Source organism: Archocentrus centrarchus, chromosome 7, assembly GCF_007364275.1.
Source record: "Archocentrus centrarchus isolate MPI-CPG fArcCen1 chromosome 7, fArcCen1, whole genome shotgun sequence".
NCBI lineage: Eukaryota > Metazoa > Chordata > Actinopteri > Cichliformes > Cichlidae > Archocentrus > Archocentrus centrarchus.
This window is the reverse complement of record NC_044352.1, coordinates 17285753-17308140: the sequence shown is the minus strand read 5'-3', so window position 1 is coordinate 17308140 and position 22388 is coordinate 17285753. Positions and strand designations below refer to the sequence as shown.

The window sequence follows — 22388 nt, the reverse complement described above, 5'->3', positions numbered from 1 at the left end:
AAAAGGTAAGTAGCAAATTGTGCATTTGTAAGTAACAAAAGTAAATGTTTTAAGCGTTTCAAAAACTATGTTCTTTTTCATTGCATTCTCACAGTGCCTGGTCTTTTCATGCACATTAAAAAAAATATTAAAGTAATATAGTCACACACAAAAAACTTGTTTTAATTGTTGAAATACATAAATTTGAATTCTGTAAGCTTAATACAGATTTCAAAGCAATATGTAATACACCTCGATCAGAAACATAAGTCTACGTCTCACATACAGCTCATATCTCTAGTGTTCTTTGAAATTGCCATTTTGTCAGTCCTTGATGATGATGGATGATGGGGAGGCTACATTCAATCATGTTTTAGACAACAAGTGTCCTTCTGCAAGGATACAACAGCAGGTGTGGGTGAGTGGGAGGGAGGCAAACGTGGGAAACTCCTCACACATTCCCAGGACTGATTCTCCCAGCTTGGCTTGGACTCAGAGTGGATGATCATGCAGTGGTGGCAGTTGAAGTTGGCTGTGGGTAAGTTTCCCGTCTTCTGCTACGGTGTGTGTGTTATTATCTGTCTTTTAAAAATTGATTTATGTTGTTTTTGATGTACAGTTTGCAATTTTAACCCTCTGGGTTTAATATGACGTAGCAGCTGGATGCTGCTTCGCTGACTCTCCATTTCAACATGAGTTGAAAGTGCGGACTTCAAACTATGTACCAGTTTTTAAATCGTGCCGATCATACAGAAGCCGCACTGAGCGCTGAGTTGTACATTAACGTCGCTGCCATATTAGATGTGGCAAAATCGGCAAACATAACACAACAGAGATGCCTCACTGCTGTGCTGCGTGGAGTTGTTCCAACCATTTCAACGTTGAAACCGGATCACATGGGATTACTTTTCACAGGTAAGAATGACTTTTTTTTTTATTATTTATTTATCGTATTTGACCATTCTAACATTTTGAAAAAAGAATTTGCTGACCTTGATACTGTGAAGTCCCGTGCTTTTATTATGAATTCCATGGTGAAACCAGCCTCCAAACAATGACAAAGTCTGTCTTACTTAAATTACAACTCTGATTGTTGTTAAGTGATTGGCTAATATTTTTGATGCCCCTGGTTATATTCAAACTTCATGTCACCCCTACCCCCTTCCTCCATCTCCCTTTCCCGCACTTTCGGATATACGTATGTACACATGTGCACAACCCTGTAATGGACTGTGGCTATAATATTTCCTCCTTGTTTTTACTAGGACCACTCCTATACTCTGCCTTCGTCACCTGACGATCTTAGAGCCAGAGTCAATGAAGCCACAGCTGGAAAGGGTGGAGAGTCTGGAAAAAGAGAAGATGAATGCACAGGACAGAGAAAGAAGAGCAAAGGACAATGTGCGTGGCCTTCTGGAGGATCTCAGAGGGAAGCAGCTGATAAATGAAGAGCTGAAAGAGGCTCGATTTATACTATACTACAATTTATACTATGTTGTGATTTGTTGCCAGACAAATAAAGATTGACTGATAAAAGAAAAGTTGGAAATAGCTCTCTGTTTTTACTCTTTTAACCAAGAAATTTGATTATTTATAATAAAACAAAGATGTACAATTTTAGTATATATATTTTCACAGCTAAAATAAAATGAAGTAGATCACTGCCAATTACAATCTTATTTTGATTAGCAAATTGTGTTAATTTTTTTGTCTCAAATATTAACATATGTAGGTTTATTTAATTACCAAAAGTAAACATATAAACATTAGAAAAATATGTTGGTAGTAGAGTATTCAACATTTATAATTATGAGGGTGTTTTTGTAGAAAGGCGCTTCTGGAAGTTCAGTCCATTTACTTTTATTTAAAAGGCAGATCTGCCACATCCAATATGGCGGACCCGCTGACGTATCGCAGCAACGGGCCGACCGGCTCAATGTGTGAACCGTCTTGTGCAGGGGTGTAGGAATGAGTTTCCTATTGGGGGGACACAGAAACCTGACAGATCCATAAATACTCTGAGAAAAGCATTTAAAAAATGCTATTTGATCCTTTACTTTCTTATTTTTCAAATGTTTCTTGGAAAAATAGCGTTGTGTACACTTATATGATTGTATGTATAATTTACATATGTATATGTTTTATAATCGTAGGATGTGGGCAAACTGGCTTGAGCACAGATAAATGTTACCAGTGCATAGTTACCAATGCACAGATAATTGTTACCAATGCATAGATAATTCTTACCAGTGCATACTTACCAATGCACAGATAAATGTTACCAGTGCACAGATAAATGTTACCAATGCACAGATAAACGTTACCAGTGCACAGATAAATGTTACCAGTGCATACTTACCAATGCCACAAATGTTACCAATGAACAGATAAATGTTACCAGTGCACAGATAAATGTTACCAATGCACAGATAAGTGTTACCAGTGCATACTTACCAATGCACAAATGTTACCAGTGAACAGATAAATGTTACCAGTGCACAGATAATTGTTACCAGTGCATAGTTACCAATGCACAGATAATTGTTACCAATGCATAGATAATTCTTACCAGTGCATACTTACCAATGCACAGATAAATGTTACCAGTGCACAGATAAATGTTACCAATGCACAGATAAACATTACCAGTGCACAGATAAATGTTACCAGTGCATACTTACCAATGCACAAATGTTACCACTGAACAGATAAATGGTACCAGTGCACAGATAAATGTTACCAATGCACAGATAAATGTTACCAGTGCATACTTACCAATGCACAAATGTTACCAGTGAACAGATAAATGTTACCAGTGCACAGATAATTGTTACCAGTGCATAGTTACCAATGCACAAATGTTACCAGTAAACAGATAAATGTTACCAGTGCACAGATAATTGTTACCAATGCACAGATAAATGTTACCAGTGCATACTTACCAATGCACAAATGTTACCAGTGAACAGATAAATGTTACCAGTGCACAGATAAATGTTACCAATTCACAGATAAATATTACCAATGCACAGATAATTGTTACCAATGCACAGTTAAATGTTACCAATGCACAGTGCACAGATAAATGATACCAATGCACAGATAAATGTTACCAATGCACAGTGCACAGATAAATGATACCAGTGCACAGACAAATGTTACCAATGCACAGTGCACAGATAAATGATACTAATGCACAGATAAATGTTACCAATGCACAGTGCACAGATAAATGTTACCAGTGAACAGATAAATGTTACCAGTGCACAGATAAATGTTACCAATTCACAGATAAATATTACCAGTGCACAGATAATTGTTACCAGTGCACAGATAAATGTTACCAGTGCACAGATAAATATTACCAATGCACAGATAATTGTTACCAATGCACAGATAAATGTTACCAGTGCATATTTACCAATGCCACAAATGTTACCAATGAACAGATAATTGTTACCAATGCATAGATAATTCTTACCAATGCATAGATAATTCTTACCAGTGCATACTTACCAATGCACAAATGTTACCAGTGCACAGATAAATGTTACCAGTGAACAGATAAATGTTACCAGTGCACAGATAAATGTTACCAATTCACAGATAAAGATTACCAGTGCACAGATAATTGTTACCATTGCACAGATAAATGTTACCAGTGCACAGATAATTGTTACCAATGCACAGATAAATGTTACCAGTGCATACTTACCAATGCACAAATGTTACCAGTGAACAGATAAATGTTACCAGTGCACAGATAATTGTTACCAGTGCATAGTTACCAATGCACAGATAAATGTTACCAATGCACAGATAAGTGTTACCAGTGCATACTTACCAATGCACAAATGTTACCAGTGAACAGATAAATGTTACCAGTGCACAGATAATTGTTACCAGTGCATACTTACCAATGCACAAATGTTACCAGTGCACAGATAATTGTTACCAGTGCATAGTTACCAATGCACAAATGTTACCAGTAAACAGATAAATGTTACCAGTGCACAGATAATTGTTACCAATGCACAGATAAATGTTACCAGTGCATACTTACCAATGCACAAATGTTACCAGTGAACAGATAAATGTTACCAGTGCACAGATAAATGTTACCAATTCACAGATAAATATTACCAATGCACAGATAATTGTTACCAATGCACAGTTAAATGTTACCAATGCACAGTGCACAGATAAATGATACCAATGCACAGATAAATGTTACCAATGCACAGTGAACAGATAAATGATAACAGTGCACAGACAAATGTTACCAATGCACAGTGCACAGATAAATGATACTAATGCACAGATAAATGTTACCAATGCACAGTGCACAGATAAATGCTACCAGTGAACAGATAAATGTTACCAGTGCACAGATAAATGTTACCAATTCACAGATAAATATTACCAGTGCACAGATAATTGTTACCAGTGCACAGATAAATGTTACCAGTGCACAGATAAATATTACCAATGCACAGATAATTGTTACCAATGCACAGTTAAATGTTACCAGTGCATATTTACCAATGCCACAAATGTTACCAATGAACAGATAATTGTTACCAATGCATAGATAATTCTTACCAATGCATAGATAATTCTTACCAGTGCATACTTACCAATGCACAAATGTTACCAGTGCACAGATAAATGTTACCAGTGAACAGATAAATGTTACCAGTGCACAGATAAATGTTACCAATTCACAGATAAAGATTACCAGTGCACAGATAATTGTTACCAGTGCACAGATAAATGTTACCAGTGCACAGATAATTGTTACCAATGCACAGATAAATGTTACCACTGCATACTTACCAATGCACAAATGTTACCAGTGAACAGATAAATGTTACCAGTGCACAGATAATTGTTACCAGTGCATAGTTACCAATGCACAGATAATTGTTACCAATGCATAGATAATTCTTACCAGTGCATACTTACCAATGCACAGATAAATGTTACCAGTGCACAGATAAATGTTACCAATGCACAGATAAACATTACCAGTGCACAGATAAATGTTACCAGTGCATACTTACCAATGCACAAATGTTACCAATGAACAGATAAATGGTACCAGTGCACAGATAAATGTTACCAATGCACAGATAAATGTTACCAGTGCATACTTACCAATGCACAAATGTTACCAGTGAACAGATAAATGTTACCAGTGCACAGATAATTGTTACCAGTGCATAGTTACCAATGCACAAATGTTACCAGTAAACAGATAAATGTTACCAGTGCACAGATAAATGTTACCAATGCACAGATAAATGTTACCAGTGCATACTTACCAATGCACAAATGTTACCAGTGAACAGATAAATGTTACCAGTGCACAGATAAATGTTACCAATTCACAGATAAATATTACCAATGCACAGATAATTGTTACCAATGCCCAGTTAAATGTTACCAATGCACAGTGCACAGATAAATGATACCAATGCACAGATAAATGTTACCAATGCACAGTGCACAGATAAATGATACCAGTGCACAGACAAATGTTACCAATGCACAGTGCACAGATAAATGATACTAATGCACAGATAAATGTTACCAATGCACAGTGCACAGATAAATGCTACCAGTGAACAGATAAATGTTACCAGTGCACAGATAAATGTTACCAATTCACAGATAAATATTACCAGTGCACAGATAATTGTTACCAGTTAACAGATAAATGTTACCAGTGCACAGATAAATATTACCAATGCACAGATAATTGTTACCAATGCACAGATAAATGTTACCAGTGCATATTTACCAATGCCACAAATGTTACCAATGAACAGATAATTGTTACCAATGCATAGATAATTCTTACCAATGCATAGATAATTCTTACCAGTGCATACTTACCAATGCACAAATGTTACCAGTGCACAGATAAATGTTACCAGTGAACAGATAAATGTTACCAGTGCACAGATAAATGTTACCAATTCACAGATAAAGATTACCAGTGCACAGATAATTGTTACCAGTGCACAGATAAATGTTACCAGTGCACAGATAATTGTTACCAATGCACAGATAAATGTTACCAGTGCATACTTACCAATGCACAAATGTTACCAGTGAACAGATAAATGTTACCAGTGCACAGATAAATGTTACCAATGCACAGATAAACGTTACCAGTGCACAGATAAATGTTACCAGTGCACAGATAAATGTTACCAATTCACAGATAAATATTACCAGTGCACAGATAATTGTTACCAGTGCACAGATAAATGTTACCAATGCACAGATAAATGTTACCAATGCACAGTGCACAGATAAATGATACCAGTGCACAGATAAATGTTACCAGTGCACAGATAAATGTTACCAATGCACAGATAAACGTTACCAGTGCACAGATAAATGTTACCAGTGCATACTTACCAATGCACAATTGTTACCAATGAACAGATAAATGGTACCAGTGCACAGATAAATGTTAGCAATGCACAGATAAATGTTACCAGTGCATACTTATCAATGCACAAATGTTACCAGTGAACAGATAAATGTTACCAGTGCACAGATAATTGTTACCAGTGCATAGTTACCAATGCACAAATGTTACCAGTGAACAGATAAATGTTACCAATGCACAAATGTTACCAGTGAACAGATAAATGTTACCAGTGCACAGATAAACGTTACCAATTCACAGATAAATATTACCAATGCACAGATAATTGTTACCAATGCACAGTGCACAGATAAATGATACCAGTGCACAGATAAATGTTACCAGTGCACAGATAAATGTTACCAATGCACAGATAAATATTACCAGTGCACAGATAAATGTTACCAGTGCATACTTACCAATGCACAAATGTTACCAATGAACAGATAAATGTTACCAGTGCACAGATAATTGTTACCAATGCACAGATGAATGTTACCAGTGCATACTTACCAATGCACAAATGTTACCAGTGAACAGATAAATGTTACCAGTGCTCAGATAAATGTTACCAATTCACAGATAAATATTACCAGTGCACAGATAATTGTTACCAGTGCACAGATAAATGTTACCAATGCACAGATAAATGTTACCAATGCACAGTGCACAGATAAATGATACCAATGCACAGATAAATGTTACCAGTGCACAGAGAAATGTTACCAATACACAGATAAATCGTCCTCTTAGAATTATAAGGTTCTGACATTTTGATGAAACTGAGTTATTGTTATATACTTATTTGCTGACCGCTTATCAACAATATGTAAGAGATTTTTTTTTCAAATATATATATTTTTGGGCATTTGGTACTATAAGGTTCTATCTGTGACCCAATAGGCACTTGAAATGTTCACAAGAGAGCCAATCAGGCTGCTTCTTTTTTGTAATGTTGGTCCCAATGTCAAGCAAAGGAGCAGAGGAGATGCTAGAGAAAATGTTTCATGGTAAGCTGGGGCTGTTTACAAGACATCTAAAGCTTGAGAATTTCAAAAATGAGTTGACAACAGACAGAAGTACTAATGGCAGGAAAATTCTTAACTTTTGATTTTTTTTTTTTAATATTGAGAATAGTCAAAGGTCAGAATATAAGTTACCTCACTTATACAATATTATTGATTGAAGAATGACTTCCGATTTTAATATATTCTGTGACCTAGCAGTGGTACCATGCTAATGAGCTCTGTCTATTTTTATTTCTGTCATCAAACTCCAGAAGAGCAAGTAAAAGGAAAAAACACCAGAAAAGGGACGGCAAAGAAATTGTTACATTTTTCCTGAATAAATACAACCGAAAGAAAACAGTTCATTGTCAGTGGCATTTTTATTTTTACATTTTTTAATTAAAGATCCAAGTTTAAAAAATCTACCTTTTAAGTGGGATGAGTTTTTATTTGGATTTTTGTACTCAGTGGACATGGACTCAGAATCTAAATGCTTATTCAGAATTTTAAAGAATGCTTTTTCAGGTAGATTGCAGCTTGTAAAATTTAAGAAGATCTAGGCTAAATGAGAAAAAAAAAACATTGTGGTAAATTATCCAGAATTTGTTTGACTCTCTGTACAAATTTTATTGAAATTTGAGTTTATTTATATGTCAAAGTATACGCCTCCTAAATTTATATCAAATGTTTATTTTGTTCTATTTATTTATTATAAATTTTATTTTTACTTGTTGGTTTTCACATAATTATATGTTGAGTTATCTTAAGAAAACTTTGGAAAAATAAAGGATGGGAAAAAAGAGGGCTCAGTCTGCAAACATGAGTTTAATGAAAAGTTTGACTTTCTTTTTTTTTCTATTACACAATTTTAAAATTGTGTAATAGATGTTGTGCAGCAAGGCGGCATGGTGGTTAACACAACTGCCTCACAGCTAGATTGACATCTAGGTCCGGGTTCGATTCCACCTTGGCCCAGGTCTCTCTGTGTGGAATTTGCATGTTTTGCCCGTGTCTGTGTGAGTTTCCTCCCACAGTCCAAAGACATGCAGTTACTGGGGTTAGGTTAATTGGTCACTCCATAGGTGTGAATGGTTGTCTGTCTCTCTGTGTTAGCCCTGCGACAGGCTGGCGAGCTATACAGGGTGTACTGTACTTCTCACCCTATGTCAGCTGTGATAGGCTCCAGACACCCCCCCCCCCCTCCCTCATGGAGATGTTGAAACATTCAAAGTTCAAACTTTGTCAAGCATCATCTTCTAGTAAAGGGAAGGGAAATGTGTCCGTAAAAACAGTTTACCATGAAAGAAGAAACTTAAAAAATGTCACAGAATTCATTAAATTTGATTTAACCATACTTGTGGACACTCTATTATATCTATAATTTTATGGTTTAAAACTTACTATAAGTTAACTGTTTTTCATTCCTTGAAAATCAGTAGTAGTTATCACAATTTGCAGATAGAACCTTATAATTCCAAACAAAAAACGAGTTTTTAGAATTAGAAGGTTCTATCTGCATTATACTTGTTCAAAAAAACAAAAAACAAAAAAACATTTGCACTAATAGCATTTTGATATTACTGATTTAGAATCCATATAGGGTGTGTTTCATAATCATGTATGAACAAGACTTATTCCATGTGTAATTTTTGCTATACAGAGTGCAAAAACTTTAAAGCTCAATATCACAAAACTGGTCAGAATGTAGATAGAACCTTGTCATTCTAAGGAGACGAAATGTTACCAACGGACAGATAAATGTTACCAATTCACAGATAAATGTTACCAGTGCACAGATAAATGTTGCCAGTTCACAGATAAATGTTGCCAGTTCACAGACAAATGTTACCAGTGCACAGATAATTGTTACCATTGCACAGATAAATGTTACCAATGCACAGATAAATGTTACCAGTGAACAGATAAATGTTACCAGTGCACAGATAATTGTTACCAGTGCATAGTTACCAATGCACAAATGTTACCAGTGAACAGATAAATGTTACCAATGCACAAATGTTACCAGTGAACAGATAAATGTTACCAGTGCACAGATAAATGTTACCAATTCACAGATAAATATTACCAATGCACAGATAATTGTTACCAATGCACAGTGCACAGATAAATGATACCAGTGCACAGATAAATGTTACCAGTGCACAGATAAATGTTACCAATGCACAGATAAACATTACCAGTGCACAGATAAATGTTACCAGTGCATACTTACCAATGCACAAATGTTACCAATGAACAGATAAATGTTACCAGTGCACAGATAATTGTTACCAATGCACAGATGAATGTTACCAGTGCATACTTACCAATGCACAAATGTTACCAGTGAACAGATAAATGTTACCAGTGCTCAGATAAATGTTACCAATTCACAGATAAATATTACCAGTGCACAGATAATTGTTACCAGTGCACAGATAAATGTTACCAATGCACAGATAAATGTTACCAATGCACAGTGCACAGATAAATGATACCAATGCACAGATAAATGTTACCAGTGCACAGAGAAATGTTACCAATACACAGATAAATCGTCCTCTTAGAATTATAAGGTTCTGACATTTTTGATGAAACTGAGTTATTGTTATATACTTATTTGCTGACCGCTTATCAACAATATGTAAGAGATTTTTTTTTCAAATATATATATTTTTGGGCATTTGGTACTATAAGGTTCTATCTGTGACCCAATAGGCACTTGAAATGTTCACAAGAGAGCCAATCAGGCTGCTTCTTTTTTGTAATGTTGGTCCCAATGTCAAGCAAAGGAGCAGAGGAGATGCTAGAGAAAATGTTTCATGGTAAGCTGGGGCTGTTTACAAGACATCTAAAGCTTGAGAATTTCAAAAATGAGTTGACAACAGACAGAAGTACTAATGGCAGGAAAATTCTTAACTTTTGATTTTTTTTTTTAATATTGAGAATAGTCAAAGGTCAGAATATAAGTTACCTCACTTATACAATATTATTGATTGAAGAATGACTTCCGATTTTAATATATTCTGTGACCTAGCAGTGGTACCATGCTAATGAGCTCTGTCTATTTTTATTTCTGTCATCAAACTCCAGAAGAGCAAGTAAAAGGAAAAAACACCAGAAAAGGGACGGCAAAGAAATTGTTACATTTTTCCTGAATAAATACAACCGAAAGAAAACAGTTCATTGTCAGTGGCATTTTTATTTTTACATTTTTTAATTAAAGATCCAAGTTTAAAAAATCTACCTTTTAAGTGGGATGAGTTTTTATTTGGATTTTTGTACTCAGTGGACATGGACTCAGAATCTAAATGCTTATTCAGAATTTTAAAGAATGCTTTTTCAGGTAGATTGCAGCTTGTAAAATTTAAGAAGATCTAGGCTAAATGAGAAAAAAAAAACATTGTGGTAAATTATCCAGAATTTGTTTGACTCTCTGTACAAATTTTATTGAAATTTGAGTTTATTTATATGTCAAAGTATACGCCTCCTAAATTTATATCAAATGTTTATTTTGTTCTATTTATTTATTATAAATTTTATTTTTACTTGTTGGTTTTCACATAATTATATGTTGAGTTATCTTAAGAAAACTTTGGAAAAATAAAGGATGGGAAAAAAGAGGGCTCAGTCTGCAAACATGAGTTTAATGAAAAGTTTGACTTTCTTTTTTTTTTCTATTACACAATTTTAAAATTGTGTAATAGATGTTGTGCAGCAAGGCGGCATGGTGGTTAACACAACTGCCTCACAGCTAGATTGACATCTAGGTCCGGGTTCGATTCCACCTAGGCCCAGGTCTCTCTGTGTGGAATTTGCATGTTTTGCCCGTGTCTGTGTGAGTTTCCTCCCACAGTCCAAAGACATGCAGTTACTGGGGTTAGGTTAATTGGTCACTCCATAGGTGTGAATGGTTGTCTGTCTCTCTGTGTTAGCCCTGCGACAGGCTGGCGAGCTATACAGGGTGTACTGTACTTCTCACCCTATGTCAGCTGTGATAGGCTCCAGACACCCCCCCCCCCCCCCCCCCCCCCCCTCATGGAGATGTTGAAACATTCAAAGTTCAAACTTTGTCAAGCATCATCTTCTAGTAAAGGGAAGGGAAATGTGTCCGTAAAAACAGTTTACCATGAAAGAAGAAACTTAAAAAATGTCACAGAATTCATTAAATTTGATTTAACCATACTTGTGGACACTCTATTATATCTATAATTTTATGGTTTAAAACTTACTATAAGTTAACTGTTTTTCATTCCTTGAAAATCAGTAGTAGTTATCACAATTTGCAGATAGAACCTTATAATTCCAAACAAAAAACGAGTTTTTAGAATTAGAAGGTTCTATCTGCATTATACTTGTTCAAAAAAACAAAAAACAAAAAAACATTTGCACTAATAGCATTTTGATATTACTGATTTAGAATACATATAGGGTGTGTTTCATAATCATGTATGAACAAGACTTATTCCATGTGTAATTTTTGCTATACAGAGTGCAAAAACTTTAAAGCTCAATATCACAAAACTGGTCAGAATGTAGATAGAACCTTGTCATTCTAAGGAGACGAAATGTTACCAACGGACAGATAAATGTTACCAATTCACAGATAAATGTTACCAGTGCACAGATAAATGTTGCCAGTTCACAGATAAATGTTGCCAGTTCACAGACAAATGTTACCAGTGCACAGATAATTGTTACCAATGCACAGATAAATGTTACCAATGCACAGATAAATGTTACCAATTCACAGATAAATGTTACCAGTGCACAGATAAATGTTGCCAGTTCACAGATAAATGTTGCCAGTTCACAGATAAATGTTACCAGTGCACAGATAATTGTTACCAATGCAAAGACAAATGTTACCAATGCACAGATAAATGTTACCAGTGCAAAGACAAATGTTACCAGTGCATAGACAAATGTTACCAATGCATAGATAATTGTTATCAGTGCATGCACAAATATTACCAGTGCATAGATAATTGTTACAAATGTATAGATAATTGTTACCAGTGCACAGATAAATGTTACTAATGCATAGTTACCAGTGCACAGATGTTACCAGTGCACAGATAATTTGGTACCACTGCACAGATAATTGTTACCAGTGCATAGACAAATGTTACCAGCGCACTAGCATAAAGTTTCATTACAAATGTATGTGAGCTTGGGGGCCCCCTGGTGGTGGTAGCCGCATATGTCGCCTATGCCTCAGTCCGGCTCTGTTCATGGCAACAATCCAGACAGACCTCATTCAAGAGTTTCTGACTCCTGCCGCTGTCTCCCACCTCCCAAACACTCAGAGCTGTTCAGAAGAAGGGAGGGGGGGCATGTTGTACCTTCAAAATAAAAGCACGCGAGTTAAAGATTTCAAAATCAAGTATTTTTCTCCTCCGCTGTGTAATTTTTGGTTGGGACAAATGCGCCTTTCTCCAATATTGGGGGGGACACGGCTTCTCCTGTATATTATCCTCAAGTGCAGAAAACAGAAACAAAAACGGTAAAAACTGGATTTTCGCTGGCAGGAAGGACTTGCACGTGAAAAAATTTAAAAAAAAAACACAAAAAAAATCACGACGTCCTTTTGTCCTATTTGGGAAAAAATGCACCACATCAACCAATCAAAAACTTATATGGCAAGGTGTGGCATTTGGTTGCTGAGGGACAGGTGAAAGGTGGTGAAAGACTGGTTGATGGCAGGTTTTGCCTGTGATGGGCTTCTCTGTCTTGTGGAGAAGAGGAACTGTTTTGTCACAAATAATTTGTGAAGCATCTTATTGTGGGACCTTTTTTTATATATATATAAAACGAACTAGATTTACAACTTAAATCACAAATATAAGTTATAAATTTCAAGAATGTATGCACAAATTTAGCAAACAACAAGGCTATACAACAATTTACATTAATAGCCCAATCTTTATAATCACAACATGCGGGATGGTGTAAATGCAGTAAACTAGTGTGCTGGTTAGTGGTTCTAAGCTAATTTAAACTGATTTTGTTTGGCTGACTTAATCATCGTTGTCATCTTACAGCATTAATGTGGTTTTCTTTTTATTCCCAGAATGCATATTTTTATGTGTCTCCAGCCAGTCCTTACAGCAGAAGAGAAGGTGTTTTTTCAAAGTGAATGAAACAAGTAAGAAGTACGTACTCACTGCTGGTGGCAATGTGAGCGGGTCTGTGCAACTCTGTGAGAACAGCCACTGCTGTGTGGGCTACTACGTGATCATTAACGGCACACCAAAAGTCAACGCTCTTGGTAAGAAGCCTGAATGCCTGGACAAGCACTTGATAGTTTAAACAAAAAAACAAACAAACAAAAACATTTTTACCACAATAGCAAAAACATTGTCAAATGATTGATGAACAAGTTTAATTAAAGCCCTAAAACCAACCAATATCAACTGAAATGGACCGCTTGCTGTGAATTATTGTGTTATGTGTGCATTGTTTGTTGTACTGCTGATTTTTTTTCTTCAGTTTTTATTGCATTACTGCACTACTTCTGCTTTGCACTACTAAACCCCCCAGACTGAGCATTTTATTGACCTCTGTATAAACACTGCTCATGTTATCATATGCTCTCTCTCTCTCTTTTTTTTTTTTCTTTTATCACAGCTCAAGCACTTCTAGTTAAATGCAGTCTGCATTTCATTGCACTATAATTGTGACATATGCAATGACAATAAACTGAATCTAATCTAATCTAATTTTTTCGGTTGCAGCTTGTGACAGGTATGAAAAGTCATGCCCAGATCCAATCTGCAAGGCACAACCCCGCAGCAACAATGAACATTTTGTATGTGTGTGTAACACAGACTTCTGCAATGGCAACATTAATTGGGGAACAGAAGAGAACTCATACAACAACTCTTTTTCAGGTATAATAATAATAAGATTATATGACAGTGAATTTCTGAATAATTGCTGGATATAAATAGAAACATTTATAAAAAGCTTAAAGTAACCCCTTTTGCTCAGTGTGTGTTACAAGGGGTCACCACAGCAGGTAGTGCTACATGTTTTTGAGCTAGAAGATTTTACTACACCTCGTGCCCTTCATGACCCCAAAGGGATTTGTGTCCACTCTCAGGTTCAAACCAGGGGTCGTTTGCTTATTAGGTGAATGCATAACCCACTCATTCACTTGTGCTCAGTATATACTGAATATACATTCAAATGGGTGACAAATTTAAAGATTGATATAAGTGTCAGATTAAGCTGGCCTTGGTGTTGATTTTTCTCTAGATCTTTACTGGAGGGAGCAACACACTGTTCAAAAGATAGTCCCTCATTTGCTGCTTTATTGAAAGTGGCATAGAGCACCCAAACCATGCCAGCAAAATGGTTCACACACCATTACAGAGACGCACCAGAGCCCCTCACTCAAGGGTTTGAGTTTTTCCTTTAATATGTCAGATAAATAGCACCCCTGTATGTATATAACAATGTTTTGTTTTGCTTTTTTTTCCCCCCTTTAGTTGTGTTCATGAAAACTGCCATAAAGCTGGTTGTGATTTTGATCTTCATGTGTTTCCTGATTATTGCTGCTGCTAAATGCAGAAGTGGAGCAGAAAAGAAAAGTAAGGTCCTTTGTGCATTCAGAGGCATTATTTAAATCCTGCTTTAGTAATTCAGTTTGATTTGACTCCAGTCTGCCTGTTGCTGTTTTTTTACCGCTTTGCATTGGTACCACAGTGAGCACACAGCGCTTAACAAACATATTAGACCACCACCCAATGTGCATGCTCTTCAACTGAAATGAAAATTGTAATGCAAAAAAATATAATTATTGTTTCTATTAATGTTCAAATGTACTTTTTTACAAAACAAAGCAGAAAATAGTAAAGCACATTATTCATTTTTGATTAAGATGCCAAATTATAGTTACATGCATTCTAGAATAGAAAAATAAATGCAGGGAAAATGATGCACATGATAAAAGTTGACACATTAAGCTTGCCAGCCCAGAGGTTTCAAGTCAAGATTATATTCTCAGCCTTTGGGCAGATTATATGTATTAAGTTTTACATCATGCATACTTAATGCTTGCATTGCATGTTCACATCAGTCTACTATTTTTATGCCTATTACTGTGGTACTGTAACAATGTATCCATTTGCCTTGTTAAGTTCCTCTGCAGAATGAAGCAACTGTTTCCACATTTTCTGAACTTAAATTAAATTCTCATGATGTCTTTGTTTGACCTTGAAATGCTTTCATTCTATGTGCTGCACTGACCTTGCTTTTTATCTGTGCTATGGTCCTCCCTTTTACCGCTGCCTCTCTTCAATCACATCTCTGTCTCTCAGTAACTTTCTAATCAGGCACCTTTCACATGAATGGTGCCTGTATTGTACTGTCAGATTATCTTCAGTGAGTGGCAACTACAACACTTCTGTGCGATCATATTTTAGAAGAGAAGCTACAATCCTGCAGTCACGATTTTGGGGTCCTGCCCTCCTGTTCCTCCCAAATGACAAAAGCCTCTGAGATCAACATCAGTCAGATTGAACTACAGCAGGTAAGCTCTGCTATGAAATGAGATTAAGTATCGTGTACACAGTATTTGCAAGAAGCTTCTGATATTTTATTTGTTCATATCTTACAGATCGTGGGCCGAGGGCATTTTGCAACAGTTTTTCAAGCAGCATACAAGGGCTCAGTGGTGGCTGTTAAATTTTTACCTGCAGCCTATGAACAGTTTTTTACCACAGAAAAGGAGATTTATAAGCTACCATTGCTGAAGCATGCTGGGATTGTGAACTTTCTCGGGACTGGGAAAGCAGATGACAAAAGCTGCTTCATCGTGCTGGAATTTGCTGAATATGTGAGTGAAAATCTTTGCATGAAGAAAACCGCTGCTCAAGGAAAAGGGGCACGGAAATGACCACAAAAATATTTATAAATGTCAGTGATATTAAAAGTCCTTTAAAAGCGACAAATAGAATATATAAGAAAAAGAAAATAATAGACAATAAAAAAATGAATTATTTGAATTAAAGTAAGTAAATGTTAAAGAAAAATTAACACATTCAAAAACAAGCAAAACAATAAAAAAATTAGAAAAAACCCTCCTCAAATTACAATAATACAAGAAAATATTAATTCGAAAATTAAGCTGCAGAATACAGTCAAAACAAACTGAAAATTATAAAAATATAATACTATTCTACATAGACACTAAACAGGCTAAACCAATAGGTTTTGAGTCTACATTTCAGATTACTCTATCTATATCTCTTGTTCATTCATAATAGTTTCAACTCCTTTCAGATCCTGTGAGAGGCTGAACAAAGCATCTCTGAAGGATGATTTGTAGGACTGTGTTTCATTCATCATTAGTATTTCTGATTGCCTCATCCAAGACTGTGTTATCATGGAGTAAGGATAATAAAATAATTGCAAACACTAACAGGCAATTACTATAAAGATTTTAAGATGGGTATAATGGATGTCATATTAATTAGTTATAAACTGGGCATAGATCAGAGAATACAGCACTGTGTGGGCAAATGTTGCTTGTTGCACTTTGATTGGTCAGTAAGACTAAAAACATTACATACAGCAAACTAATGCCTACTAAGGGCTGAAACAGAAAACAAACTTTTTTTTTTAATAAAATAGTTTTTCTTTGTTAAGGGTTTAATAGTTAATGTTCCTAGCCCTTAACATATCTATTGTTTATACCTCGTTATGTATTTGAAACCGTGTCTGCGTGGGTTTCCTCCAGGTACTCCGGTTTCCTCCCACAATCCAAAGACATGCAGTTGCTGGGGTTAGGTTAATTGGTCACTCTAAATTGCCCATAGGTGTGAATGTGAGTGTGGATGTTGTCTGTCTCTCTGTGTAAGCCCTGCGACAGGCTGGCAACCTGTACAGGGTGTACCCTGCCTCTCGCCTAATGATAGCTGGGATAGGCTCCACCCCCCCACCCCCACCCCCCCGCGACCCTGAACAGGATAAGCGGAAGAGAATGGACGGATGGATGGCTGCATACTTCAGATATAAATAACTGGTATTCCTTTGATTTCAGGGATCTCTTCATTCCTTTCTGAGCAAGAACACCATGAGCTGGATGTCGTCACTGAAGTTGTGCCAGTCTTTATCACAGGGACTGTCCTATCTCCACTCTGACCTTCTCAGCCATGGTAGTGGCCAGAATAATATTGCAACAAATTTGTATGTGTGTGTGTGTGTGTGTGTGTGTGTGTGTGGGCTATCTGTTTGATGGAGAAAGCATACAGTGTGTGCTTTTAAACTATCATCACACAGAATAAAGGTGAGTTAATTTTAGCCAAACAACTATATATTGCAGAGGTTCATCTAATGTGGCCACATATCCTGTGCTGTATATGTGATGTACATGTGTATGTGTATACATCCTGTGCTGTATATGTGATGCTGTCTTGATATGGGACAACCACTGCACTCATACATACAGTAAGTTACAGGGACAAAATCTTTTTGCAATTATACATTTTGTTTTGGGGATTTTTCATACAGGTGTGCACAAACCTCCCGTGGCCCACAGAGACCTCAACAGCTTCAATGTGCTGGTGAGAGCAGATGGTACCTGTGCCCTGTGTGATTTTGGATGTTCTGCCATCCTGTGTTGTTATTCAGGGGGTTACCGCTGGCACAACCAGAGCACAAATATAAAGGTGAGACACAAGCACTACAGTTAATCCAAGGTATATTTAAATCACCTTATTTAAACAGGCAAACAAACAAACAAACCAATAAAACCCATGAGGATCGAGATTTGCTTGGCTGTAAAAGGTTGCTGCTTTTTGAAGCAATTAAAGTTTCTCCCTAGAATTAAAGAACCAATCAAATGAAAACAAAACATCCATCATTAATATATTTAACATTGGCAAGTTTTTCATAGGCTCAACCTACAAATGTATTTTCCTTACAAATGTGGTGCCCAAAAAATAAACAAAACAAAAAGAACAAATGTGGTGCCATTGGAGGGGAAATAAACAGCCTTTCCACTGGTACAAGATTTATTCCCAAGAAGCATTTTTACAACAATAAATGACCAAATACAAATTTCCTTACTTTTTGTGCTAAGTTTATATTTAAAATGCATTTCTGTAGGTTATCAAACTGGGCACACTGAACTACATGGCTCCTGAGATCCTGGAAGACTTTGTAAACCTGAACAGCATGTTCCTCATGCAGGCGGACGTTTATGCTTTGGGTCTACTGCTGTGGGAGATCTGGATGCGCTGCTCTGATTTATTTGAAGGTTAGTCATTGTGAGTAGATGTATGGCATGAGTTCTAGTATTCTAGACTCTAAAACATAAATGTCAAGTCATACATTGTGCATTTCTGATGTTTTGAGGGGCCAAAAATGATATTTCAATGTAGTCTGAATTAAGAAAGAAAAACATTACAGGTCATTAAGTCTTTAGTGTCTAAAAGACAGGCTTATTGTTGTAATGGATTGTCATTATTACCAAGGTGTACAACAGTACAATCACCGGGGTGTCCAACTTTCATTCCTCTCAACAGAGACCGATTACCTGAGTTGCTTTTTTAGTGGGTGTGTCACTGAAAGGAGAAAACAAACCTGAATCAGAAACTGAAATCTGATAGTTAATGCTTTGTTTTCCATTCTGATGAGACAGGCTTTCAATTCACTAAGCCGAGACAATGCTGTGACGAGACCTCATTTACTACAGATACCATTATCAGAAAAAGGACACCTGAATGTATGTTAGCCAACAACTAACACAAGTGTTTCCACTGGTAGACAACGCTACACCACAACATCTTATGCCATACGAATTGGAGCTGGGAACCAATGCAACATTGGAGAATTTCATCCAGTACGTGTCGTATATGGACCAAAGACCCTCTATACCTGAACACTGGGAGCTGCTACCACAGGTATTCTTACTTTGTAGTTCCACTTACAGCTGTTTTGGCTGTAATATATTGACTAAATGTTTATTGTTTTCAGGGAGCTGACCTGACGGAGATCGTAACAGACTGCTGGGACAGTGAGTCAGATGCTCGACTGACAGCTCACAGGGTCGTGGAAAGATTAATCTCTCTTCAGTCTTCTTCCTCTCTGTGACTTATTTGTCTTGGTTTTAGGTTTACCCGATTTTTACTGTTTTCCTCTAGAGACCTTCAGTTAAAGAGTCTTCTAAGAATTATTTAACATTTAGTAACAGTCAACATTTTATTTCTCCTAATCAGAATGAGACAGAACCTGTATCTTCCTGTGGTAACTCAAAGCTGAGTTCAATTGCAGATTAGATTTGATCTCATTACAACCACTGATGGATAAACTGGTTTTGCTGTTTCTTTGAGTGTCCACAGCATTTGTGGACATTTGTCCTGCTATATTAAGCCTCCAGCCTGCTCCTAAAAAGGAAGAAAAAATAATCTCCAGTCTTTAAAACATCCTTTGTAGCCCTTAAATTGGAAAATTATCTTTATTTAACCAGGAAGTCCTGGGATCAAATATATTTTACAAGAAAGACCAAGGCCAAGGTAGCAGCCATACAAGTTCAAAACATCTCAAAAATGCTACAGATGTATATGTATTTACAAGATCTTCAACATAATATATAAAATACAAGCACTCAGAACATAAACTATTCCTCCAATTGTTGCTTCAGACATACAAACGCAATTTAACTTTCCCTAAACTGTGATTGCAGCACTGAAAAACAATGATCATCTCTTCTGTACATATCCTATATGGACAAAAGTATTGAGGAAGGTGTAATGTGTAGGCGGTCCAGTACTTTCGTCCACATAGGCATGAAGTCTTTTTTTTTGTTTTGTTAAATTTGGCTTTGTAATTGTCTATTTTATTGTGCTACAAAGACTGAAACACTAACTATTGTAACCACTGTACACTTACACTACATGGTAGTGAAAAGAACTCAGTCACAGCACATTTCTTTGAATGGCAGTGCATAGGACATACTCCATTACATGATATTCACAAACATTTCTGTAGCGTGCACGATCACAAATGTTCACAAGCTAAAAGTTATCTTTAGTTGTTTGACACAAACAAAAAAGCGAGTGAGTTTATACTGTTGTTGTTGTTGTTGTTATTTTTTAAACCTTATACATTTTTTTAATGCACCATTTTTATTCTTGAGAATCCATCCATCATTTTCTTCTGTTTATCCTTTCCAGAGGGCTGAAGCATGTCAGTATTTTTACTACAATACTTGTAGTAAAAATAGCAACTATGGATGTTGTATTACTGTTACCAGCATAATAAAAAACAAAAACATGTTTGTTTTTTTAACTTTAATGAGTAATTGATGCGGTGGGTGGTGTTACCTCACTTGACTGTTTCAGAAAGCTACTTTAATAATTAAATCTAAGGCTTACCTGTGAGTTAACTAACGGTCTATGACTAAGATGGTCAACAATGATCAGAATAATCAGGTGGATTCAGAGGGGTAAATATAAATGTAAGATGTACTGATGCCTGGACATGGTCACATTCATTGCTGTGGATCAGAGGATGTGCAGTTTGGAGTTCACTGAATCAGTCATCTTCCTTCCTGTGAAAGCACACTTGACAGTTACTCAGTTTTACTAGAGCTTTGACATACTGTAAATCCAAATGCTCAAATTAATGAAATAAATGACAGTCCTACTAACTCAAACAGCTTAAGTTTGTCTAACATTTTTCTTCCATTTGAACTAGTTCAACTTATTATTTTTGATCAATGTTAACTACTTGGCAAGTTATGTCCCTGCCGCTTAAAATAATTTTATTTTACTTATTTATTTCAATTATATGGCAGTCGTCTTTGGAAGGTTTTGATTGCTGAGGTGTATTAGCTGGATTGATTTAGATTTTGATAAAAGACAATGGAGTAAAATGTCTTTTTTTTTTTTTTTTACACATTTATTTCTTCTATTAAAGAGTCCACTGGGAGGTAATTTCCTATCAAATAAGGAGATCCACCAACTCTGCAGTTGTTTGCTTTTCAAATGTGTGCAAGCCTAGAAACACTGGCCACAGACGATCAGGCATATTAGCAGGTATCACCTTTGATATGAAAAATGACATCATGTGTTTGGACTGGGATTAATGTTTCTTTTATTCTCATATGTTGCTTATATGTCATGTCATACTGAGGTTTACAGTTACAAGTATTTATTTCAATTTTAGATTTCTAAATAAATCTCAGTTTCAGGAGGTCCTCAAACACAAAAACGTGAAATTAATATTCATGTTATTGATATATAGTTTTCACTAACTTTACTATCTCAATAATTGAGTGCAATAATTGTTGAATCCCAGAAGACTCCCCAGTGCAGATTAATTCAATTGTATAAATGAACTGCTTCTAGTTTAATCTCTATAATGTTTTTAATTTTTAATGCCGTCCACCATTTATGAAGCAGATGATGACGGCAGGGCCGAACTCCAGTCTTTTATACCCATCAGCGGCTGTAGCTGGGCTTTGGAGGTGGAGGAAAACTTTTGACAGTCGAATGGGTTACTACACATTACTACACATTAACGTTTGAATTTATGGTCCTTATTGAATTTATTTTGAAGATGCTTTGAAAACTCTGGCCACTAGATGGCAGTGTTCATTTACATTTATCTACCATTGAGGAGAAATAATGAATTATAATCTCATCATAAGTCTACTGTTCAACATGTGGCCTAATTATCAGTTGCTTTTTGCTGTTATTAGACTGCTTAACTTAATAATGTCACTACAGTCTGCGCTCACTGGTGAACCAGACAGTAAAGATTAGTATCTGTAATAAAGTATCACCTTACTCAAGATGTTTTAAATGGCTTACACTTAAGCTGACCATGTACTGATAACACTTTAGCATTCAACAGAAATGTTTTCTTGTTGTTTCAGTGGTGAAGCTTCCTGCTATGCATCAGCAGCACGTATTTGGATCTCCATCCTTCCATAACTTCAAAACTGT

At 36.1% G+C, this 22388-nt stretch overlaps 1 protein-coding gene across 1 annotated transcript; it reads left to right on the top strand.

Moving 5' to 3' along the window:
- Nucleotides 1-470: 470 nt before the first annotated feature.
- Nucleotides 471-20906, top strand: LOC115783459 (bone morphogenetic protein receptor type-2-like). The gene is made up of 11 exons (XM_030734289.1): nt 471-517; nt 13502-13699; nt 14166-14321; nt 14922-15023; nt 15858-15964; nt 16052-16270; nt 17477-17591; nt 17947-18104; nt 18544-18694; nt 19204-19340; nt 19414-20906. Exons 1-11 carry the CDS (start codon nt 481-483, stop codon nt 19528-19530), a joined length of 1497 nt encoding a protein of 498 aa, XP_030590149.1. The 5' UTR covers nt 471-480; the 3' UTR covers nt 19531-20906.
- Nucleotides 20907-22388: the final 1482 nt, after the last annotated feature.

What these genes read in the sequence shown, in the direction of transcription:
- LOC115783459 (XM_030734289.1), top strand. Translation starts at nt 481, where the DNA reads ATGATCATGCAGTGGTGGCAGTTGAAGTTGGCTGTGG. An exon ending in ACCAAAAGTCAACGCTCTTG is followed by an intron (nt 13,700 to 14,165) that starts GTAAGAAGCCTG and finishes TTTCGGTTGCAG; the next exon opens with CTTGTGACAGGTATGAAAAG. An exon ending in ACCAGAGCACAAATATAAAG is followed by an intron (nt 18,105 to 18,543) that starts GTGAGACACAAG and finishes GCATTTCTGTAG; the next exon opens with GTTATCAAACTGGGCACACT.